The sequence below is a fragment of the Carcharhinus amblyrhynchos genome, chromosome 9, assembly GCF_965287045.1.
Source record: "Carcharhinus amblyrhynchos chromosome 9, sCarAmb.v2.hapA, whole genome shotgun sequence".
NCBI lineage: Eukaryota > Metazoa > Chordata > Chondrichthyes > Carcharhiniformes > Carcharhinidae > Carcharhinus > Carcharhinus amblyrhynchos.
The window spans coordinates 35,047,595-35,071,707 of record NC_137332.1 but is presented as its reverse complement, the minus strand read 5'-3'; the positions used below and the strand labels follow the sequence as shown (position 1 = coordinate 35,071,707).

Sequence of the window (24,113 nt, the reverse complement as noted above, 5' to 3'; positions counted from 1 at the left end):
ATGATTTGCGCAAGAATGCATAGGGCTGGAGAATCGCGCCCATTGTTAATGCCAACAGGCCTTTGTTGCTTATTTTTCCAACCACAAAATATTTTTCTCCCTGAGATACATACTAGCTGCTTTCATTCTGTCCAGTTTGTTTTAAATCATTTTCATTTTTCTGCTTCACATGAAGGAGGATTTTCCATCATTTCCCTTCCTGGAAAAAGCTTATTTGAAATGTTGGGGTCGTGCTGAATGTTCTTCTGAGTTCAGATTCATTGCACCTTCTTTTAAATGGTGCTACGACATCCTTCATAATTAGGGGGTTACTTTTCATGTCTGATGTATGGAGTCAGAATAGTGAAAACTTCTTGTAATGTGAACATGATCATTTTATTTAGTAGATGCCATTATTTGCATTTCTCTTTTCTTATGATGGTGGGGCTGGTGAAATTTTAGTAAGAAAAGGCCAGCTCTACAACTGGCCAACATATTTCACAAGTGATATGTGAATAAACAGAGGAACACCTTTATGGCAGCCTCCTGTCTCGTAAGACAATGATTTGTATTCTGGTGGTCAGCTCTGTTGAGCATTGTCTGGTGTGGCTCAGGATGTGCTGAAAGGAAGGCAGTGAGTTAAAAAAGTGAGCCTTTCATTTTCCCCTTCCAATGTTCTTCCAAACAGCCAGCCTGCAGATTGGTCACATTCTGGCTAGTGCACTTGATGGTATACACAGTGGCACAGTGGTTCACACTGCTGCCTCACAGCGCCAGGGACCTGGGTTTGATTTCAGCCTCGGGTGACCGTCTGTGTGGAACTTGCACGTTCTCCACGTGTCTCTGTGGGTTTCCTCCGGGTGCTCCGGTTTCCTTCCACAGTCCAAACATGTGCAAGTTAGGTGGATTGGTCATGCTAAATTGCCCCTTAGTGTCAGGGAGATTAATGGGATAAATGTGTGTGGTTAAAGAGATAAGGCCTTGGATAGGATTGCTGTTAATGCAAGCTCAATGAGCCGAATGGCCTCCTTCTGTACTGTCGGGATTCTCTGACTCTACAATAACTTAGAGGTATGTTCAGGCGAATATGCATGTCGTCACAGGAAGTGATGCAACCAAACATGATACAGCACGTGTAAATTGAAGCAACATGTTTCAGGTCTGTGTTAAAAGTCCCTGCCCGACCTTCAGCCTCATTGTATTTGTGTTACTCTACAAAAAGATAATGTAACAATAGCTATCAGTAACTGTAACCCAGTTATTAATGCCAATGTCCACATCTTCATATCTTGCTTGCAGGTGTTCTTTTAGCATAGTTGTGAGCACCCAGATGTTTGGGACCCAGCAGCTAGTTCACTGTTCAGGGGGTCTTTGGATGTCAGCTGTCAAGTATCTCCAACGAATGTAGTCGAACCAATGGAGATGTTATTGGCTCAACATAAGTATATGCTAATGGAATTAATATACTCCAGGATCTCCAAGTTGATGACCTTCTCCGGCTAAGCAATGCTGAAGCTACACCTGCCTAGCGTATGTTGTCCAGGTCTCACCACTGTGGAGGTGTGCATTGAGGATGCAGACTTGATAGACTTGCACAGTTTAGTGTGCTCAGTAAGGTTACTGTTACTCTATCTCAGCTTGGACACATCAGCTGCATCTTTTGCAATGCGCGTGTTGATTTCGACACTAAGTGACAGATTACTGGTGATTGTAGAGCCTAGATACGTGAAGCTATCAACACCATCCACTGTCACATTTTCAATGCGGTTAGATAGTGGCATGGCAACATCCTGCACCATGACATTATCTTCCTGATGTTGATTTTCAACTATTTTCTGAATAACATCCACATGATTTCTAAACTACTTCTTAGCTTTTCTCAAAGTGTGCCACATTGTTCCTGCTCAATATACTTTACCGATCAGTAATATTTCTGATCAGATCCTAGCTAAGGGTTCAGGCTAGTGTTAATGAGTCACTGCAGACAATTGAATTCCTTCCTGACATTGGGGGAACACTTCCACTTTAAGCTGGCGGTCTTCTCCCAGCCCAAAGTTTATTTTTTGGTGTCAAAAGTAGACTTACATTAACATTGCAATGAAGTTGTTGTGAAAATGCACTCCAGCTAAATGCTCAAAGGATGCACAATTCATGACCCTCCCTGCCCCTGCAAATTTTAGCAGAGGAAAATCCTGCAACTCTCTGCTCCACCCTACAGATTTTCAGGGCAATTCTCTCTTTGTTAGGAGGCATTCTGTTCGTTGTGCTGTAAAGTGACAGTGAGGCCTAGATCTTCTGGTCTCTGAATGGTTATATTGCAGAGATACTCTGGAAGATGTGCTGGGCACCGCTCAGAAGTCCCAACACAAGGACTCCGGGGAATTGCCCAGAAAATCTGAACCCTCCAAAAAAGTCTCCAAGCCTGAGCTAGAGTCACTTTGCAGGGTTCCAACTCGCTTACCAGAATAGTTATCCAGGAAATGATAGACAAGGAAAAAAGTATCCATCTCCTGGATAACTATTAAACTAGCCCTCTGCCAGCTCCCCACTGATGCCCCCTTCCTTAACTACCTCTCCAACCTTCTGACCCAATTGACACTCTGTTACCACCCTGAGCCTTGGACTCCTGCTGACGTCCCTCTGACATGCTGACTCCCGCCCGAACCTGCTGACACCCCCCTAGACCCTCTGGCTGCCCCTGGACTGTCGAACTCCCCTGATCCTCAGACCCGCACCCCACCCATCAATTCCTCTCTAATCTGCCGATGCCCCTCCACCCTCGAACTCCCTCTGACTCTCCCTAACCTGCACCCTTCCTGCCCCCACCGCAAACGTGACCTGACTCAACTTCAGCACCCCACACCCACATTGTCATTGACAGCCACACCCAGCTTGCATCCTACCCAGCCTGCCACCCTACTCACTCTACCACCTACCACTATGCTGTCCTGCTACCTAACCCAGCTGCTACGCTAGCCACTCTATCCACTTGGCTCATTCATAGTCATTCACTGACACAATAAGGAGTTACTTAGATATCCCAAAGCCTTTCATTGCGAATTGTGAATTAAGACTTATCAAAATACTACAATTAGTGCTGCAGAAATATGGTGTGGCTTGGCTTCCCTCAGCAATCTTGCCCTATGAAAAAGGACTCCTAGAACAGTACGCTCTGTTTCTGAAGAGGTCCATTTCAGAAATCCAAATGTGAAACGTGAAGCTTTGGCCCTGTATATTAAAATGATGGTGTAGAAGTGCTGGTGTTGGACTGGGGTAAACACAGTAAGAAGTCTCACAACACGAGGTTAAAGTCCAACAGGTTTATTTGGCAGTAAATGCCACTAGCTTTCTGAACGCTGTTCCTTCATCAGGTGAGTAGAGAGTTTGTCTGATCACAAACTGTTTGTGATCAGAACTCTCCAGTCACCTGACGAAGGAACAGTGTTCCAAAAACTGGTGGCTTTTACCACCAAATAAACCTGTTGGACGTTAACCTGGTGTTGTGAGACTTCTTACTGTATTAAAATGATAGCAGAGTGCCTATCCAACAGTAATTGCTACTCCTCAGATCATTCAGCCTTGGGTATCAGCTGTTACTCAGAAGGCAACTCCTGATGTTCACTCCAAGCACAAATATTTATCCTGCCACTCCAGTGCCGTACTGAGGGACTGCTGAACCGAGATATTGAACCAAGGTCTCATGTGCCTGCTCAGGTGGATGTAAAAGAGCCAAGTGAGTTATGCCAGCTTTCCTGACCTGTAATCATCCTTCAAGCAAAATCGCAAAAGAACTGATTGTCTGGTCATCATCATAGTGTTGATTGTGGGAGCTTGCTGTGCACAAATTGGCTGCCACATTACAAGAGTGCCTACACTTTAGAAGTACTTCATTGCCTGAAAAACACTTTGAGACATCCTGAAGCAATGAGAAGTGCTAAATAATGCAAAACTTTTTTTTGAAGTTTGATATCTTGCAATCGCATCCACTGACACTCCCAAAGGGGTCTGTGTAGACTTCTTCCTTCTCAGCATACCCACTTCCAACGGTGTCTTGATTATTAACAGCGCAAGTCCGTATGATGAGTTGAAAGGTGACCCAAGCTCAACTTCTCTCTCCGCATCTGATCCATGACTGCTATCACTTCTTACAACATCATCCTCTGACCCCACCTCTATCCCTCTCTCACTGATTTCCTGATTGCTGCTTTAACTAACTCGTGGCTGGGATTCTCCAGTATTCTTCTTGTCAACCTTCCCACTCCTATCATCCACAAACTGTCATCTAGAATGGCTTTATACCTGCCCTACCTCATGGTAATACCTGTACCCCTGTCATTCCCTACCTTTATCAATCTTCACTGTCGACCCAAAAGTTATCCAATATCTTTGAGATCATCACCCTCACCATTAAAACTCTTCTAGCCCAATATCCTTGCATATATCCTGGTCCTCCAGCATGGACATATTTCTCATCCATCGCCACCTGCCTCTTTCTCCCCTCCCCTTGTGCCCCAAACTCTCTCAGCCTATCCACCACCAACACAATCTTCACAAACCTTCATAAGAGCCACTTCTTTGACCATGTCTTTGTCTCTCCAGACCTCCTTCCTTTTCCTCTCTGCTTGGTATCCATTCTTTTTCCCAGGGTTGAAGGGTCAATTACTCAGGGGCATAGGTTGAAAGTGAGAGGGGCAAAGTTCAAAAGAGATGAAAGAGGCAAGTTTTTCTCATAGAGAGTGGTGAATGCCTGGAACGTGCTGCTGGTGGAGGTGTGGAAGCAGACTCTATAACAATATTCACGAGGCGTCTGGATAGATACGTGAATAGGCAGAGAATAGAGGAATATGGACCACGTGGAGGTAAGAAAATATTGGATTAGAGACCATTTCTGTCAGTACAGCTTTGGTGGGCCAAAGGGCCTGTTCCAGTACAGTTCTGTTCTTTGTTTTGTATCTATTGTCCTGTAAAGCACTTTGAGTTGTCTCTTTGTGTGTAATGAGCACTCTCCAAAAAATGTACTTTGCCATATATGCAATCTTTCTCTATATTTCTTACCCTGTAGTCAAACATTTTCAGAGATAGATTTTGAAATTGAGGGCTCACGGGCTCCAAGAACATTTAAGGCTCCTCACTACCCATTACAGAACACACCAGCTCACCCCACTTCCCCCGATCTATTTTGAAACCTATTTTGCCTGAGGAAGTAGACTGTGGTTTGTTTACACATAGGCTCATTATTAAATGAATTATGTCAGAGTACACGAAGTTGACATGAAATGGTACTCTGAGGGACCCTTTATTTACTTGTGGTGCCTGGACACAGGCCTCATTGGCCTATGCAAAAATCTGCACCTGAATAATTACATTATGTTTTATTCCTTGTTGCTTCCCCTATATTTCTTCCACATAGAGAGACTTTGCAAAGTTGGGTTGAATCCAAATTGCATAATGCTATCTTAATATACAATCAGTTTTACTGGCAACTTTAGTGGTTGTCACTCCTATCATTGTATTCATTTGTGTAGACCAAATTCTGGCAAATTAAAAGAGCCTTGCAAATCTCACCTGATAAATAGGATCATTTACACAGAACAACCAGTGCCCCTCAGTGTAAGATATTTTATATTTTACACAAGGATAGCTAACTGGATGACTCACAAGAAATCATAACTGAGATTAAGCCAGTCTGGCCAGCAGAAATAATGATGATAAAATCTAACTGATGTGACAGTATTGAGTGTTTTATCAATCGCACTGATTGAGTTTCGCAGGTTTGAACAACTGCAGCTCGCAATTAGTTTTTTTGTCCATTAAAATGGAAATGGGGAGAATGACATCATTAGACAGTCTTGATGAGAAATAAGTTCTTAATTCTGTTTTTTTTGTTTCTTTCACAAAGGTCAGAAAGCTTATTTTAAATGCATGTGGAGGCAAGATCTGCAGTCAAGGAAATTGGGCACTATAATCAGTGAATGTAGAATTTATTTGGTAATGCGTCAGGGAGGAATAAGTGGAAAGGCAAGTTGCGAGTTTACAAAGAGTTTACACGGTTTACAAAGAGATATTAGTAGGTTAGGTAAGTGGATGAAAAGTTGGCAAATGGAGTATAATGTGGAAAAACGTGAAGTTGTTCATTTTGAAAGGGAGAACAAAAGAAGACTATTACTTAAATGGAGAAAAACTACAGAAAGCAACACAAAGGGACGTATGCACAAAACACAGGAAGCTAGCATACAGGTGCAGCAGGTAATCAGGAAGGCTAGTGGAATGTTGGCCCTTATTTCAAGGACTTTGGAGTATAAGAGTAGGGAAGTTTTGCTACAACAACCCAATATACTGGTGAGACCACATCTGGAACACTGAACAGTTTTGGTCCCCTTATTTAAGGAAAGATATTGGCTGAAAATTTCCCATCTTGCCCACCACTGGATCGTAGCATGCAAGGCAGAAATCTGGCAGATCATTTAAAGGTCTGTTGAGCTAGGGTGGGAATTTCCAATCCTGGGGCATGCATGGCTAAGAAATCCTGACAATGATTTCATTGGAAACAGTACGATCCTGGTATGGAGAGATTGTCTTATGAGGAAAGGTTAAGCAGGTTGGGATTCTCATTGGAATTTAGAAGAATGAGAGGTGAGCTCATCGAAACATATACGATTCTTAAGGGGCTTGAGTGTTTTCCCTCATGGGAGAGTCTAGGACCAGAGGCCATCATCTCAGAATAAAGGGCTGCCAATTTAAGATTGAGATGAGGAGAAATTTCTTCTCTCAAAGAGCTGTGAGTCTTTGGACTTCCTTGTCACAGAGAGCTGGGGGGGGGGCAGAGTCCTTGTGTATATTTAAAGGCTGAGATAGATAGACAGATATTTGATCAGTAAGGGAATCAAGAGTTATGGGGAAAGGGCAAGAAAGTGGATGAGAGGAATGTCAGGTCAGATCAGCCAAGATCCTATTAAATGGCACAGCAGGCTCGAGGGGCTGAATGGCCTTCTCCTGTTCCTATTTCTCATGGTCTTCAGCTTATTTTCATGATCTTATGTTCTGCTTCATATGTTATTAGCATCTGTTTAGCATTGATGCTCTTCATGTGAGACCAGTGGGCAAGATTAAATTAACAACTCATTTGAGAATTGGCTCAGCAACAGAGGTTCGGATGGTAATGAACAGCTAAAGCTCTCTCTCTCAAAAGGAAATCATTAGTGCATTACAAAACTTATATTCACACAATAATTTTTTAAATAGCAGAGCAGCGTGTCATTAATAGAATTATTAAAAATGTTTATGGCCTAAAGCTGTGTGAATGGCTAAGAAGCAGAAAGGCAATTGATTGTCTTTGTCAACAATTGTCTCGTGCTTTTAATGTAGAAAGATGTCTTCAAAGTACTTCTCAGAGGTGAAATGAGCCAAAAAATGGATGGCAAGTAAAAGCAGGAGATATTCGGAAAGGTAGCCTGTGGTTCAATGAGACTTTAGAGAGACCTCGACCAATTATACTGTTGAGAAGGTAACTTTTAATGGTGGTTAATGCACAAAAAAAATGTTGCTGTATTGGGTGAGTACTGCAGTGTTGGGAGATGTTAAAACTCTTATCTAGTCATTGTCTGAACGTATGCATGCAAGTGTAGCAGGCAGCAAAGAAAGCAAATGGTATATTGGCTTACTTGTGAGAGGTTCCAAGTACAGGAGCAGGGAGTGTGTTGCAATTATACAGGGCCTTGGTGAGGCCACACTTGAGCATGTGTGCAGCTTTGGTCTCCTTTCCTGAGGAGTGTGGTGAACGTTTACCAGGCTGATTCTGGGGACAGCAGGACTGATGTATGAGGAGAGATTGACGAGGTTAGGATTGTTTTCGCTGGGGTTCAGACGCATGAGGGGGAATCTCTTTGAGACTTATAAAATTCTAACAGGACTAGACAGGGTAGATGTAGGGAGGATGTTCCTGATGGTGGGGGAGTCCAGAACCCGGGGTCACAGTCTGAGGATTCAGGGTAAACCATTTAGGATGGAGGCGAGGAGACATTTCTTCACCCAAAGAATGGTGAGCCTGTGGAATTCATTACCACAGGAAGTAGTTGATGACAAAACATTGTATGTATTCAAGAGACAGCTGGATACAACATATGGGGCGAATGGGATCAAAAGTTATGAGGAAAAAGCAGGATTAAGCTAGAGTTGGACGATCAGCCATGATCATAATGAATGGCAGAGCAGGCTGAAAGGGCCAAATGGCCTCCTCTTGCTCCTATCTTCTGTATTTATATGTTTCTATATCTCATTGCTGTTTGTAGGCCCTTACCATGGACAGACAAGCTGCTGCATATGGAAACGAGTGGCAAGTAACTAGTGTCTGGTTATCTCCAACAATGGCATTACCATTCCTGACTTCTCCACGATCAACATCCTAGAGGTTACCAGGAAGATCTGGAGAGAAAACCTGCTTGTTTCTCAGTGGAGAAAAAGGCCGGTTTTTAGTCAGAACCTTTCACTTTGCCATTTTTTGAGAAAATTCTCCCCATGATCTTTCTTTACTTCCTTAATGATCTATCCAGTTCTGGAATGGGAGGAATATTTTGGTCACCATACCTACAAATGAAAATAGATGCATTAAAAAGATACGAGTGAATGGGATGATTTAACTTTAACTGCCCTAAAGAGCATCAAGCAATGAAATGAAATTAAGCTAAAAGAAGATTTATAGCTCATAAAAATTTTTCTGTGTATTCTTACTTGAGTTTATAGTTGAATCTAGATGTTGCAGTTTTTAAAATTAATGCCACAGCAGCTGACGTTTCGATTAAGAAGCTCTTGATGTGAGGACTAAGGGTAATGCAATCCATATCTAGTTAACTGGAATAGATTTGGATGTGTGAAGGTAATATCCAGCCTTTAATCATTATCTTCTCTGTAAACAACCACTCATCAACTCAAAATTTGTGTGGTTGTAACTTCAGACTTACGAATCACTTGGAAACAAGTTACTTGTGTTGCTTTAGAAGTGTAGGATGTAAACTCCTGAAATAATTTATATATTAAATGCTGACTGAAGTTTAGGAAAGGGATAGAGATTCTGTGAAATGGTGCAGAGACACTAATGTCTCCCCAATGTCAGTAAAATGAAGGAGCTAGTCATCAACGTCAGGAAGTGTAGTGGAGCAACATCAGTGGTGATGAAGTGGAAATGGTGGAGAGCTTCAAGTTTCTAGGTGTCCAGGTCATCAACAACTTATCTTGGTCCTTCCATGCTGACACTATAGTTAAAAAAGACCACCAATGCTTCTACTTTCTCAAGAGGCTAAAGAAATCGACATGTCTCCTATGACACTCACCAATTTTTACAGATGCACCATTGATAGCATCCTTTCAGGATATATCACAGCTTGGTAAAGTTCCTGCCCTGACCAAGACCGCAAGAAACTATAAAGGGTTGTAAACATAGTCTAGTCCATCACGCAAACCAGCCTCCATCTTTTGATTCCGTCTACACTTCCATTGCCTTGGAAAAGCAGCCAGCATAATCAAGGACCCCACAAACCCCGGGCAAACTCTCTTCCACCTTCTTCCATTGGGAAAAAGAACTCAACAACTCTGACTCAAGAACAGCTTCTTCCATGCTATTCTCAGACTTTTGAATGGACCTACCTTATATTAAGTTGATCTTTCTGTACACCCTAGCTATGACTGTAACATTATATACTGCACTATCTCCTTTCTTTCTTCCTTAAGTGCGCTATGAATGGTATGTTCTGTCTGTACAGCGCACAACAATACTTTTCACTGCATACCAATACATGTGACAATAATAAATAAAATCAAATCAGGACTGTCAGTTGCTTATACGTACAACGTATTGCAACTTCCATGATTTCAGACCATGATTATGTTGAATGTTTGTATATAAATTTGATTAGAACTTCACAGCATTGCCTGTTGTCTGACTGGAAAGAACCAAGGCATTTTTGTTCTAGTGGAGTGTTCTACCTTATGTCAGTGTTACTTCATTGTAGAAGTATGTGGATTCCTTGAATTAATTATCTGGGAGGTTGCCTCCAACTATCTAAAATCTTTATCCAGGAGTAGCTTGGGCTTGGGATGACTGTGAATGACCAGCTTTTTAATTGAGAAATCTCATACAAATTATAACAATAATTCAGAGAATAAATTGTACGGTGTTACAACAATTGTGAAGTTTGTTACTTTTCAAAAATGAGTAGGGCAGAGAATGTGATACACAGCTGCAGTGTTTCATAGATGTTTAAAACCCCAAATATGTGCTTGCAAAGTTCTAAATTAAATAGCATGCAAAAAAAGAAAGAATTGCATTTATGTAGCATCTTGGTGTGTACCTGAGATTTCACAAGGTGCTTTGCATCTGATTTCTCACTTTCAGATGTGCAGGCATCATGATTTTGTAGGCAAAAATGGCAGCCAGTTTATGCATTATAAAATCCCATGAACAATAAAGGACTAGTAAACATTCTAGTGGTATTAGTTGAGAGATGAATATTGGCCAAGTCATTGGGAGAACTTTCCTATTCTTCAAATGATGCCGTGAGGTATTTTACAACTACCTTAGCAAGCAGATACGGGGCAGGATTTTACGACCTCGCTCATCCCAAAATTGTAAGATCCCACCCGAGGTCAATGGACCTTCCCGTGTTCCGCTCCTTGCCTGCTCCTGTGGTGGATAGGGTGGTAAAATTCCAGCCAATGTCTCCGTTTAACATTCAAAAGGCAGCACTTTTGACAGCTCAGCATTCTCTCAGAATGCATTTAAGTTTCCCTCTGGATTATATGCTTCAGTCTCTGGAGTAAAACCTCTACCTACACTTTCCTGACTCAGAGGCTAGAGTGCCACAACTAGCTGTGGCGAGTTTTCCTAACCAATTCTCCAATTCAGAGCTCAAACTTTAATTCACAGCTTAACCTTGTATATTATCATTTTAATGGAAGACCCATTATTTGTTCTCACTAAATGGCAATCTCAAGCTGTTCCAGTTCAATGTCCACCTGGTACCTTTGACCTCTTTACCAGATATGGATGCAGCACTTGACTGGTCAAGGAAAACTAACATTACATATATATTTTTGAACCGCTTTAGAAAGCATTTCTGTAATACCAGCTCGAGTCCTGGAACGTGAAATTGTTTGCGTTCTGATGTGGTGTAGATTCCACAGCAGTCAGAACAACACAAAGACAGCTGCTTATGCACAAGCTTGCACATGTGTAGTTATTTTTAACCATGCATCTGGTCACCATACCTTCCCAAATGGCAATGTGGAACTGGGCTGAGAAAGCAACTGTCCCACAGTTAGTTAGGTAGTCTGATTTCCAATCACGTTGTCACTGGGGATGTCTCTCCCTCCAGGGAGGGGGTCTCTGATAGTGCACATGAACTGCGGAGGCAGCGGAATGATTGTGTTTGCTTTGCAACAATACTAAAGCAGTTTATTAAAATACAGTGGTTTTTCTGTCGCAACATTTATGTGCATCAAACATTTATCTGAGCAAATCGTTAAGTAAATAGATCAGTTGAAGCCAAGCCAGCACTGCTTTTCTACGCGGTAATTGTAAAAGATACTGTTTAATGCCGTTAATGTATCAATGCACATTAATAAATATGTTGCCACCAAGTACAGAAGAAAAATAACAGTGTGGACGGAGAGGTTGAGAGAGACCTTTTTCACGGGGCAGCATGGTGGCACAGTGGTTAACACTGCTGCCTCACAGGGTCAGGGATCCAGGTTCAATACCCGGCTTGGGTCACTGTAGAGTTTGCACAGTTCCACTACGTCTGCGTGGGGGTGCTCCAGTTCCCTCCCACAGTCCAAAGATGTGCTGGTTAGGTGCATTAGCCATGCTAAATTCTCCCACAGTGTACTCAAATAGGCACTGGAGTGTGGCAAAAAGGGGATTTTCACAATAGCTTCTTTGTAGTGTTAATGTAAGCCTACTTGGGACTAATAAATAAACTTTAACTTTTAACACTACATCCCCTTTCTTTGATATGAGATTAAATCAAAGAGACTCAGAACAGCAAGAAGGAGAAACTTACTTACACTGATTGTGAGACTGTGGAATTCACTTGGAGGGTTGGTGGCTGAGGCAAATACCATACCAACATTAAAATTAGATTGGGTAGGTGGATGAAGGGGACATGGTAGAAGTGAGATGAGAACAGAGTAGGTAAATATGGTTGGAACTATTCGTTTGTGTGGAATATCTCCACGTGTCTCTTTACTGGGGTGTCTCTAATAGCAAGAATGTCAACACAAACAATCCTGGGGATTAATCAGCAATCTTCTTGCTGGAGGTAATCAGGTTCTGCTCAGGTAGGCATGTCCTTGAATGTCTCCAGTGAAAATTGCTTTTAAATCTAATCAGTTTCTGCTGGTGATACTTGGCTTAGGCTTGCAGTCATGGATCTGCCCATGGGTTGTCCAATGTTCCTTTACATTACAGCAATTTGGTTTCCTCATTACTGCCTTACAAGGAACTTCTACAATTTGGGTTGGAGCTAGATGGAGAAGGGCAATATAATTGTGAATGGTTGAACATCATACATGTGCAGTTTCAAATTGTGAATCTCTTGTTTTTTTTAAGTTTATTTATTAGTGTCACAAGTAGGCTTACATTAACACTGCAATGAAATTACTGTGAAAATTGGGGGTTATAGATAGGTGTTGATGTGATCGGCGCAACTCGTGGGCCGAAGGGCCTGTTTGTGCTGTAGTGTTCTATGTTCTATGTTCTAAAATCCCCTAGTCACCACACTCCAACGCCTGTTCAGGTAGACTGAGGGAGAATTTAGCATGGCCAATACACCTAACCAGTACATCTTTGGGACTGTGGGAGGAAACCAGATCACCTGGAGGAAACCCACACAAACATGGCGAGAATGTGCAGACTCCACACAGACAGTGGCCCAAGCCAGGAATCAAACCCAGATCCCTGGCTCTGAGAGGCAGCAGCACCGCCCTCAATGTTACTGAATCCACCCACAATGTAAATGGGGCATGCTGAAATTACTTTTCATTTGTATGGCTGGGGAAGCAGTTATAGTTCAATGTCGAAGTTAACAATCCATTCAACTGATGCAGTTTGACTAGTTGTGATGCCACCAGGGGTCACTAATGGGAGATGACTCATCACCGTGTCACTTCCAACGAGCAAAATAATTTGGTAATATACATGACATCTAACAGTCAGAAAAACTAACTTAAACATTGCATTCTGATTGACTCATTAAGGCTTTGCCCTCCATTCCTCAAGTTCATTTGCAGATTTGACTAAGTTGCATTTTGTTTTTGAATCTTGATAAGAAACTGTAGGGGCTGTAGCACTGAAGCTGTCCAGTAAAGAACGTATCTGTTGTTGCAGCCTTTCATTCTGTTTCCTTCTCTGCTTAACGTTTCCAGTCTATCTTGATTTCTGAGTCATTTAAGATCATCCACTCTAGGGGAAAAATAGTGAAGATGTGACAAAAAAGTATGTTTATTATATTATTGTTTGAATTCTTTATCTTTATTATCACTTTCTAAGATGGCGCTCGAACATGGTGAATTATGCGAACTGTTTCCAGCATACACTCAAATTCTATCTTTTACATAGAAGTTCTAAGCTTCTAAAACTGTACTGTAACTCTTTTAAACTCTCTAACAATATATTAAGTTTATCTTTCTCTACACTCTGGCTATACTATATTCTGTACTCTCTCCTTTCCTTCTCCCCTGTGTCTACGAATGGCATGTATGGTCTGTATAGCACGGAAGAAACAATACTTTCCATTGTACCTCAATACATTTAACAATAATAGATCAAATCAAATTTTGGAACCAACACACACATGGCATAAAGATAGCCTATGTTTGGCCTCAGGAACATCCACTTCTGCTTCATTCATGTCTTTACCACCTCCAAATTCGACTTTCCTGTCCATATCCCACTCTCTCTAAACTTCAAATATCCAAAGGAGATCTGTCATATCCTACTCTGCTTCAAGTCCAACTAACTCAAGATCCCTGTGTTTGTGAAGCTACACTGGCCACTGGTCCATTATTGGAGTTTAGAAGAGTGAAAGGGGATCTTGTAGAAGCTCATAAAATTCTAACAGGGTTAGACAAGGTAGATTCGGATGTTCCCGATGATGGGGGAGTCAAGACCGAGGGGTCATAAGGGATAAGGGATAAACCTTTTAAAATGGAGGTGAGGAGAAATTTCTTCACCCAGAGGGTGGTGAATCTGTGGAACTCACTACCACATGAAGTAGTTGAGACGAAAACGTTGTGAGATTTCAGGTAGGAATTAGATATAGCTCTTGGGGTTAAACGGATCAAAGTTATGGGAGAAAGGCTGGATCAGGGTAATGAATTTGATGATCAGTCATGATCATAATAAATGGTGAAGCAGGTTTGAAGGGCCTAATGGCCTAATCCTGCTTCTATTTTCTATGTATATTTCTATGTGTCCCTCAGATTTAAAGTTCTTATTCTATATATAAAACCCTTCATGACGTAGCCCCTTCCATTCTCTGTAATTTTCTCCACCCTGCCTTATCTCCCACCCCAAGAGTGCCTCATTGCTCTGAGTCTGAACTCATGTCTTCCTCCATAACAGCTCTGGCTTCAGCTGTCTGGAGTCCCACACTCTGAAATGCCCTATCTAAACCCCTTCTCTTCCACATCTGCCTCTCTTCTTTTTACAATTCTCACTAAAACCCACCACAGTGCCCAATTCTTTTTGATCACTTACCTTAATATTTCTTCCTTTGACTCATAGCCCTTTAATTGTCAGATTACGACTCTGTGAAAAGTTGTGGAAATGTTTCTACCTTAAAGTTGCAGTATGAAGGCAAATTGTTCATGTTAAAGTTATTGCTGTCTATTTGAAAGGGTGTAATACTTGCTAACAATTCTGAGCCCGTAGCATGGAGCTGAATTTTCATTACCAACAATGGCTTGGAGGAGGTGGAATCAGGAAAATAAGAGGGAGCTGATTTGGGATGTCTACCTGACATTCCCACTCCTGGGGAACTTTCCCAGGGGTTGATTATGAATTGATCAGCTCAGAGACAGGTATATACGGTCATATAAATTAGAAGGAGTAGCCCCGTGAGCCTGCCACAGCATTCAGTAAGATCACGGCTGATCTGATTATGACTAAACCCCATGTTCCTAGCTACCGTGGATAACCTTTGACTATATTGTTAGCCAAGAATCGATCTACCTCTGCCTTAAAATCATTCAATCATCATGCATGCACCATTCTATGGGCAAGAGTGTCTCAAACGCTCACAACCCCCTGAGGGAAAAAAAATCTCCTCAGCTCAGTCTTAAATGGGAAACCTCTTATTTTCAAAGTATCCCTTAGTTCCAGTCTCTCTCACAAGAGGTAACAGAGAAACATGCTTTGTTTCCTCAGAAACTTATATGTTGGAATAACACCTCTCATTCTTCTAAACTCCAATGGATACAGGCCAAGATTGAATGAAGGTTCCCCTTCATCCATGTTGCATATTTCTTCCTCAAAGAACTCCATTACATTAGCTAAACATGATTTAATTTAATAAAAACCATATTGATTCTACTTGATTGCATTTAGATTTTCTAAATGTCCCAAGATAACCTCCTGATTCCAGAATTTCCCTATCATGGAACCGTAGAAAAGTAATAGCATAGAAACAGGTCATTTGGTCCATCATGTCCATGCCAACCCGAGTATACCCAGGTGCCCTTTCTAATCCTACTTTCCTTCACCTGGCCTATAGCCCTCTAGCTTACAGCACTTAAGGTGCAGACCCAGGTACTCTTTGAAAGAGTTTAGGGTCTCTGTCTCCATCACCAACTCAGGCAGCAAATCCAAACCCACACTACCCACTGCGTTAAAAAAGTGCTTCTTCATGTCCCCTCTACACTTCCTGCCACTTATCTTGGATGTATCTTGAATCTATGTCCCCTGGTTCTAGAGTTTTCTGTCAAGGAAAACAATTTTATCCCGTCCACTCTATCTCTTCCCCTCATAATTTTGTGCATCTCAATCAAATCACCACTCCGCCTTCTTTTTTCCAAGGAAAATAACCCTAACCTATCCAATCTCTCTTCATATTTACACTTTTCTACACAAGAATGTCCTGGTAACATTCTTGTAAACCTCCCCTGCACTCTCCAGATGAATTACATCTTCCCTGTAATGTGGTGACCAGAACTGTACACAATACTAGTGGCATCACCAGGGTTTTATACAATTCCAACATTACTTTTATATTCTTTATTTCTGCCAATGAAGGAGAGCAATCCAAATGCCTTCTTTATAAACTTGTCTACCTGAATTGCTGCCTTTAGGGACCTGTATACTTGTACCCCAAGGTCTCTCATTTCATCTACCCCTGTTAGTATATTCCCATTTATTGTGTACTCCCTAAATGCATAGCCTCACATCTCTGTTAAAATCCAACGCTGGCATCTCCACATCATGACTTAAAATCCATCTGTCACTATACCGCCCGCTCTACCAATCCATCTATATAATTTTACAGATGAAAGCTATCCTTGACACTATCCACTACTTGACCAGTCTTTGTGTCACCTGCAAATTTCCCAATCATGCCCTCCATGTTCACGTCCAAATCGTTAATTTATAACACAAACAGTAAGGGTTCCAACATCAAACCCAATGGAACACTAAGGCATCCATCGACCTTACCCTTTGTTTCCTGTTACTAAACAAACTTTTTGTCCATTTTGCCACATTACCCTGCATCCGATTGGTTTTACTTTTTTGACCAATCTATCATGCGGGGCCTTGTCAAATGCCTTGTTAAAATCCATGTACACAACATCCATTGCACTACCTTCATCAACCCTCCTTGTCACTTCTTCAAAGAATTCAATCAAGTTTGTGAAGCAGGACCTTCCTTTAACAAATCCATGCTGACCATCCAGTTCGTAGAATCCCTACAGTGCAGAAGGAGGCCATTTGGCCCATCACATCTGCACCGACTCTCTGACAGAGTATCTTACCCAGGCCCTATCCCCATAACTCCACAGATTTGCCATGGCTAATCCATCTAACTTACACATCTTGGACACAAGGAAGTTGGATAATGGAGAACCAGTGGACATGATATATTTAGATTTCCAAAAGGCCTTTGACAAGGTGCTGCACAGGAGACTGTTAAATAAGTTAAGTGCCCATGGTGTTAAGGGTAAGATCCTGGCATGGTTAGAGGTTTGGCTGACTGGCAGAAGGCAGAGAGAGGGGATAAAGGGGTCTTTTTCAGGGTGGCACCTGTGACAAGTGGTGTGCCTCAAGGGTCAGTGCTGGGACCACAACTTTTCACGCTATACATGAACGATTTGAAAGAAGGGACTGAAGGCACTGTTGCTAAGTTTGTAGATGATACAAAGCTATGTAAAGGGACAGGTAGTGTTGAGAAAGCAGGTGGGCTACAGAAGGACTTGGACGGGTTAGGAGAGTGGGCAAAGAAGTGGCAGATAGATTACATTGTGGAAAAGTGTGAGGTTATGCACTTTGGAAGGAGGAATGGGGGCATAAACTATTTTCTAAATGGGAAAATGCTTAGAAATCAGAAACACAAAGGTACTTGGAAGTCATTGCTCAAGGTTAATATGCAGGTTCAGTCAGCACTTCAGAAGGCAAATGCAATGTTAGTCTTCATGTCGAGAGGGCTAGAATGCAAGAACAGGGATGTACTTCTGAGACTGTTCAAGGTCAGACCCCATTTGGAGTATTGTGAGCAGTTTTGGCCCCATATTTAAAGAAGGATAGGCTGACCTTGGAAAGGGTCCAGAGGAGGTTCACAGGTATGATCCCTGAAACGAAGAGGTTGTCTTTTGAGAAACAGTTGAGGATTCTGGAACTGTACTTGCTGGATTTTAGAAGGATGAAGGGGGATCTTATTGAAACTTATAGAGTACTGCAAGGCCTGGATGGGGTACACGAGGAGAAGATGTTTCCACTGGTAAAAACTAGAACCAGAGGGCACAACCTCAGGCTAAAGGGACAATCCTTTAAAACAAAAATGAGGAGGAATCTCTCCAGTCAGGGAGCTGTGAATCTGTGGAGCTCTTTGTTGCAGAAGGCTGTGGAGGCCAGGTCATTGAGTGTCTTTAAGACAGAGATAGCTAGGTTCTTGATTAATAAGGGGATCAGGGGTTATGGGGCAAAAGCAGGAGATTGACGATGAGAAAAATATCAGCCTCGATTGAATGATGGAGCAGACTTGGTGGGCCGAGTGGCCTAATTCTGCTCTTATGTCTTATGATCTTATGGACACTAATGGGCAATTTTGCCATTGACAAAACACCTAACTTGACAAGTTCATGCCTTTCTATGTGACGGTTAATCCTATCTGTTGGTTGATTCTACTAATTTTCCCAACACCATTATAAGTCAAACTGGCCTAAAATTGTTTGGCATTTCCTTTGATCCCTTTTTAAACTATGGAACATCATGCGGAATTCTCCCTGTCCAATATCTTTGTGCTTTTCCTGGACTACTATATCTGCATCACCCCTTTCCTTTGTAAACATGGAGACAAAATATTCATTTAAAACCCTTCCCACAGCCTCTGCATCTACACACGAGTTCCCTTCTTCATCTTTGATAGAGTCCACTCTTTCTTAACTAACATTTTACCATTAATATATTGGTAAAACATCTTTGGTTCTTTCTGAACTTAAACTGCTATTGTTTTTTCATGCTGTCTCTTTGATTTCTTTGCTTCCATCTTTACTTCATCCCTATATTTAATCTAGGCTATCTGCTTATTTCTTTGTGTCTACCACGTGCTTTCTTAATCTGTTTGATCTTCCCCTGTGTTCCTTCAGATAATGAGGGAGGTGGGTCTGGATTTGGCAGTAGCACTCTTATTTTTGGAGGGGACATGTCTACTTAGTACATTTAGGATCCCGCTTTTTAGTGCTTCCCACTGGTTTTCCACTGATTTATCCTCTAGCGGTGCTAGATCAATGATCATCGATTGCTGCTGCGCTTAAAAATTTCCCCAACTCGATGCTGCTGTGCATTTCTACCAAGGTCATTTGGACTACTGAAATGCAGAGCACAGTGTCCCTTGGGGAACTCCGCCAGAGCAGTGCAGGATAGAGGGAAGACACACGCATTCCAGTTTTACAGCACTAGTTGCAGTATGGTAAGTTTAATGATCTCGTGTGAATATTCGTGCATGGATGAGTGAATAGGTGCATGGATAAATGAGAAGGTGGGCTATATGGGTAAGTTGATGAGGTGGGTGAGGGTAGGTGAGTAGGGCCTGGGTGGGTAAGGAGTAAGTGATGGGCAATGTGGGTAGGTGGGTGAGGTGAGGGTAAGTAAGTGGATAGGGAATGAAGTAGGTGAATGGTAGTTAAACTGGAAAGGTAGTCAGGTCAGAAGGGCAGTCAGGTTGGATCAGTGGACTAATCAGGTGGTTGGTTGGGTAATCATGTCATGACTTAGTCCGTTAGTCAGGAGGATTGTTGGACCGGGTTGGGTCAGGAGAGCAATCGCTGTTTCAGGGGTGGGGTGAGTGAATGTTAGAGGGTTGGGGTGGTGATGGAATGGTCTGTTGTGCACTTATTCAGATGTTAGACTAGATTTCAATCTGTCCAACATTTTCTGGATAACTATTTAGATAAGTCCCATGAAACCGTCCAAAATCTCCGACTCTACTTCTGGTCAGGGACCTTCTTGGAGAATCTCAGTGAGCAGGGGAATTACCCAATGGAAGTTGAAACTTCCTGGGAAATTCCCACTGAGGTCAACGCGTCAGGACTTCCTCAGGATCCCGGCACAGATCTTAAATCGTATGTCCGGTTTTCATCAAGCGGAGGGAGAACAGAAGATTTGGCCTTTGGGGTCTGATGGATAGTTCCCTGTCACAGAGAGCATGGAAAGGAGACCTCTGGTTCAGCATCAAGGTCACTCCAATAAATAGACCTCACATTCCCTACAATCCACATTACACTGTCAACAGTTCAGTATCTAGTCAGCCAAAATCACAATTCAGAGATTGTAATCTAGCCCTCTTGCTGAGTTTACTTGGTCGTCTAAGCTCACACATGCCACTACATGTGATCTCCTGTCTGTACAGAAGGCATGATAACAAACTGGTTTATGTTACATAAATGAACAGGATACAATTTCCACTGGGAGATCTGTCTATTTCCTACTGCTGCTAACTAAATAAAAAATAAAGATGAAAATCGAGGCAAAAGGCTACTTTCAAGTGAACAGATCACAAGCTAACTGCTTTTATAAATAATTAAAATTAACAGATACTCCAGATTCTCCTAGTTTGCTGTTGCACATATAGAACACCAACATCATAGCTACAGAAATGAAAAAAATGTTGATATACATAATATTTATTGGACTTAAGCTTTACTGAACAATTAAGGTGGTTTCTTGCAGCAAGGAGTTAATTGATGTCAGTGAGATTTTTTTTTAGCATCCCTACAGTGCAGAAGGAGGCTATTCGACCCATCGAGTCTGCACTAACCACAATCCCACCCAAGCCCTATTCCGGTAACCCTATATATTTACCCTACTAATCCCCTTAACACTAAGGTCAATTTAGCATGGCCAATCAACCTAACCCGCACACTTTTGGAGTGTGGGAGGAAACCGGAGCACCTGGAGGAAATCCACGCAGGCATGGGGAGAATGTGCAAACTCCACACAGACAGTGACCCGAGGCCGGAATTGAACCTGGGTCCCTGGCACTGTGTGGCAGCAGTGCTAAGCAGTGTGCTGCCGTGCCACCCCACATGTGCGATATCTTGTTCAAGATTGTATTCTTGTATCATTGTGATAAAAAATGAAGCTGAGATAATGGAAATTACATTCTTTTGTTGTTTTCTCTACTCCCTCCATTCAATTCCAGACTCTGAATTTTACATATCCAGAGGGTGGAACAACAATTCTGATCCAAGGTCTTTGTTAGTACCAATAGGAGATCTAAGAAGTTGCTCCTGTGTGTTCCACACTCTTGATTTTAATTTTCATAGCATCATTGAATCTCTGTATTGCAGAATGAGTTCTCCCATCCTTTGGCCTTTGGTTGCACATCTTCTCAAAGCACAGCTCATATTCAGAAATCTGTCTGGGGATTTAAAGTGATTTGCGAAAGAAGCAGATGTGGTGTCAAAAAAGTTTTTTCACCCAACAAGGTTTGGAATACACTGCTGGAAGTGTGGTGGTGGCAAATTTGACCAAGAAGTTCAAGAGGGAATTAGAGGATTATTGAATAGAAACAATGTGCAGGGAAAAAGGCAGTAAATCACCATGTTGATTTCTAGAGTAGGTGCAGATACGATGGACCAAATGGCCACCTTCTGCGCCAGAATGATTCTGTGATTCGTGAATTTATTTTTCAATCCGTTCATGGGAATTTATTTTTCTATCCGTTTCTTGGGACATGGGTGTCACTGGCTGGGCCAATATTTATTACCCATCCCTAATTGCCCTTGAAGTGGCTTGCTGGGCCATTTCAGAGGGCAGTTGCTGTGCGTCTGGAGTCACATGGAGACCAGACTGGGTAGGAATAGTAGCTTTCCTTCCCCAAAGGACATTAGTGAACCTGATGGGTTTTTACAACAATTGACAATTAGACTTTTAATTCTACATTTTCTTTATTTAATTCTAAGTCATGGGTGGCACAGTGGCATTGTGGTTAGCACTGCTGCTTTACAGCACCAGGGACCCCAGTTTGAATCCCGGCTTGCCTGTGCAGTGCAGTGTCTGCATGTTCTCCCCTTGTATGTGGGGGTTTCCTTCCGGTGCTTGAGTTACCTTTGGCTGTCTGAAAGACATGCTGTTCAGGTGCATTGGTCCCTCAGTGTACCCGAACAGGCGCCGCAGTGTGGCGACTGGAGAACTTTCATGGTAACTTCATTGCAATATTAATGCAAATCTATTTGTGACATTAATAAATAAACTATAAAAACGAGTTCCACTATCTGCCCTGGTGGAATTCAAACCAAAGTTTCCTGGGCATTACCCTGGTTCACTAGTCCAGTTACAAGTACCACTGCGCCATTGCCTCCTACATGTACCTATCAGCATGCTTCACAATATGACTATGAGGTTTCTTATATTTAACAATGTTGAAAATAGACCCTAACATAATCTGATCTTTGTTGTTCAGAAATCCAGAACCTTGATGACTGCGCACAGCAAATCAAAAGAGTTGTGGAGTCTCCCAGCCTGCCTCAGCCGCACTGCCTTATTTTGCAGTATCTGGTGAAGCACTTTTGTAAAGTGTGTCAGTGTGAAGGCATAAACCATCTCACTCCAAGGCTTCTGGGCGAAATCTTCAGTGATGTCTTCTTCAGGCATTCATTATCAAGGTAAATGACTTTTGGAAAAAAATAACTTGTAATCTTTCTCAAAGGCTTTTTTTTTCATGGAAACTTATGCAGATTTGCAGAAGAGCTTCTGTAGCATACCCTAAGGGTGGCAGTTTTTGATACACAGCTCAAGTCTTGATAAACATGGAACTGATGTGCCAAAAGCTGCTGGGATTATATTTTATGTACTAGAAATCTTATCAGAGAGTGCAATGGAAGAGCGTTTTGGGAATTCAGGCTCGGAGATCAGAATGCCCCATTTGAGCTTCATTCCTTCTGCCAGTTTTGGCTTTTGATCAGAAAAATGTTTGGATCATGCTGCCTCGTAGACCCAGCTGATTTCTTATTTTGGATTCACAGTACGATGAGGCGATGGGTGGAACAATGGCATCAATCTGCCCATTGGAATCAGCAAGAGGGCTGAAACACATTCATGATTGTGCCTTTCATTTGATTGTTGAGCTGCCAGCGCAGAAGGAAAGCTAAATGGGCATTTATCACCGGGGAGGTGCGGTGGGGTGGGGGATAGTAAATCCACTGTTTCAGAGCTGGAAGTAAATCTTTAACAGCTGGTGGGGAGACATTCCAAAGAATGGTCACAGAACGACCGATAATAGGTCAGAACTTTTCTGTCAGAGCCAGGAGAGCATTTTGCAATTCAATCATTTTTCTGAGCAACCGGCAGTTGGACGATTAAAGGATACTTGGCTTGTGCGTTGAACAACCAGTTCCATTGGACAAAAATTCGGTCGGCTAGGCCTCGAGTGACCACTAAGCAACAATGATGCTTTAAATGAGGCAACAGGCAGACAAAATTCCGCCCCCCCCTTCCATGTAAACAAGCAAATATGTTCATCCGTGTACGGAGCCCATAAAGCTTGTAAAAACTGTTAGTTTAAAGCAGAAATGCTGACACATCTCCAAGGATCTTCAGAGTGTTTTGACTGTGTTGGCGTTCTCCATCAAGTGTGCAGTGCTTTTATGGTTGGATTTTGATTTCCTATTTAAGAATCATACATGCCATTAGCATCATGCAGAAGAGGTCCTTTAGCCCATCAAGCCCGCACCGGCACTTGACAAACACCTGACTTGCCCTCCTAATTTGGGAACAGCGCACTAAAGATGATTAGCCATGCTAACCTGCCCATTGGTGTCGGGGGATTAGCAGGGTAAATACTTGGTGGTTACGGGGATAGGGCTGGAATGGAATTGTTGTCGGTACAGGTTTGATGGGCCGAATAGCCTCCTTCTGCACTATAGGCGTTCTATGATTCTAATCCCATTTACCACACTTGGTCCATAACCTTGAATGTTATGATGTGCCAGGTACTTATCCAGATTCTTCTTAAACCCGCCTCTAACACCATCTCAGGCAGCGCATTCCAGATTGTACATAAGGTAGCAATGCATGGGAATTGCTTTGCTAAATTGGATAAAAAATTGTACTTGTATTGGGTATGTGTTTAGCCTGTTACTGACTTTATAATTAATGAGCAGAACATTGTTAGGGTAATTTGCCGTGTTTATTTCATGAGTGTTGAAGGCCTATTTTTCAGTAATAAAAAATAGAAAGTGTTGGAAAAGCTTAACAGACCTGGCAGCGCATGTTCAGAGAGAAACAGAATTAGTGTTTCGAGTCCCTGAGTCTTTTCAGAGATCCCGAGGTCAGAGTTTCACATTTTGGAGAGAATTCATAGAATCATAGAATCCCTACAGTGCAGAAGGAGGCCATTCAACCCATCGAGCTTGCACTGACAACAATCCCCCCA

General features: G+C 42.2%; 1 protein-coding gene across 1 annotated transcript in view; it reads left to right on the top strand.

Annotated features, from left to right (window-relative positions):
• Positions 1–24,113, top strand: part of pik3r3b (phosphoinositide-3-kinase, regulatory subunit 3b (gamma)) — a 527,353-nt gene that overhangs the window by 285,549 nt on the left and 217,691 nt on the right. Inside the window, exon 6 of the mRNA XM_080195434.1 lies at positions 22,143–22,344. Within this exon, the coding sequence (XP_080051560.1) occupies positions 22,143–22,344 (202 nt within the window). The remainder of the gene's footprint in view (positions 1–22,142; positions 22,345–24,113) is intronic.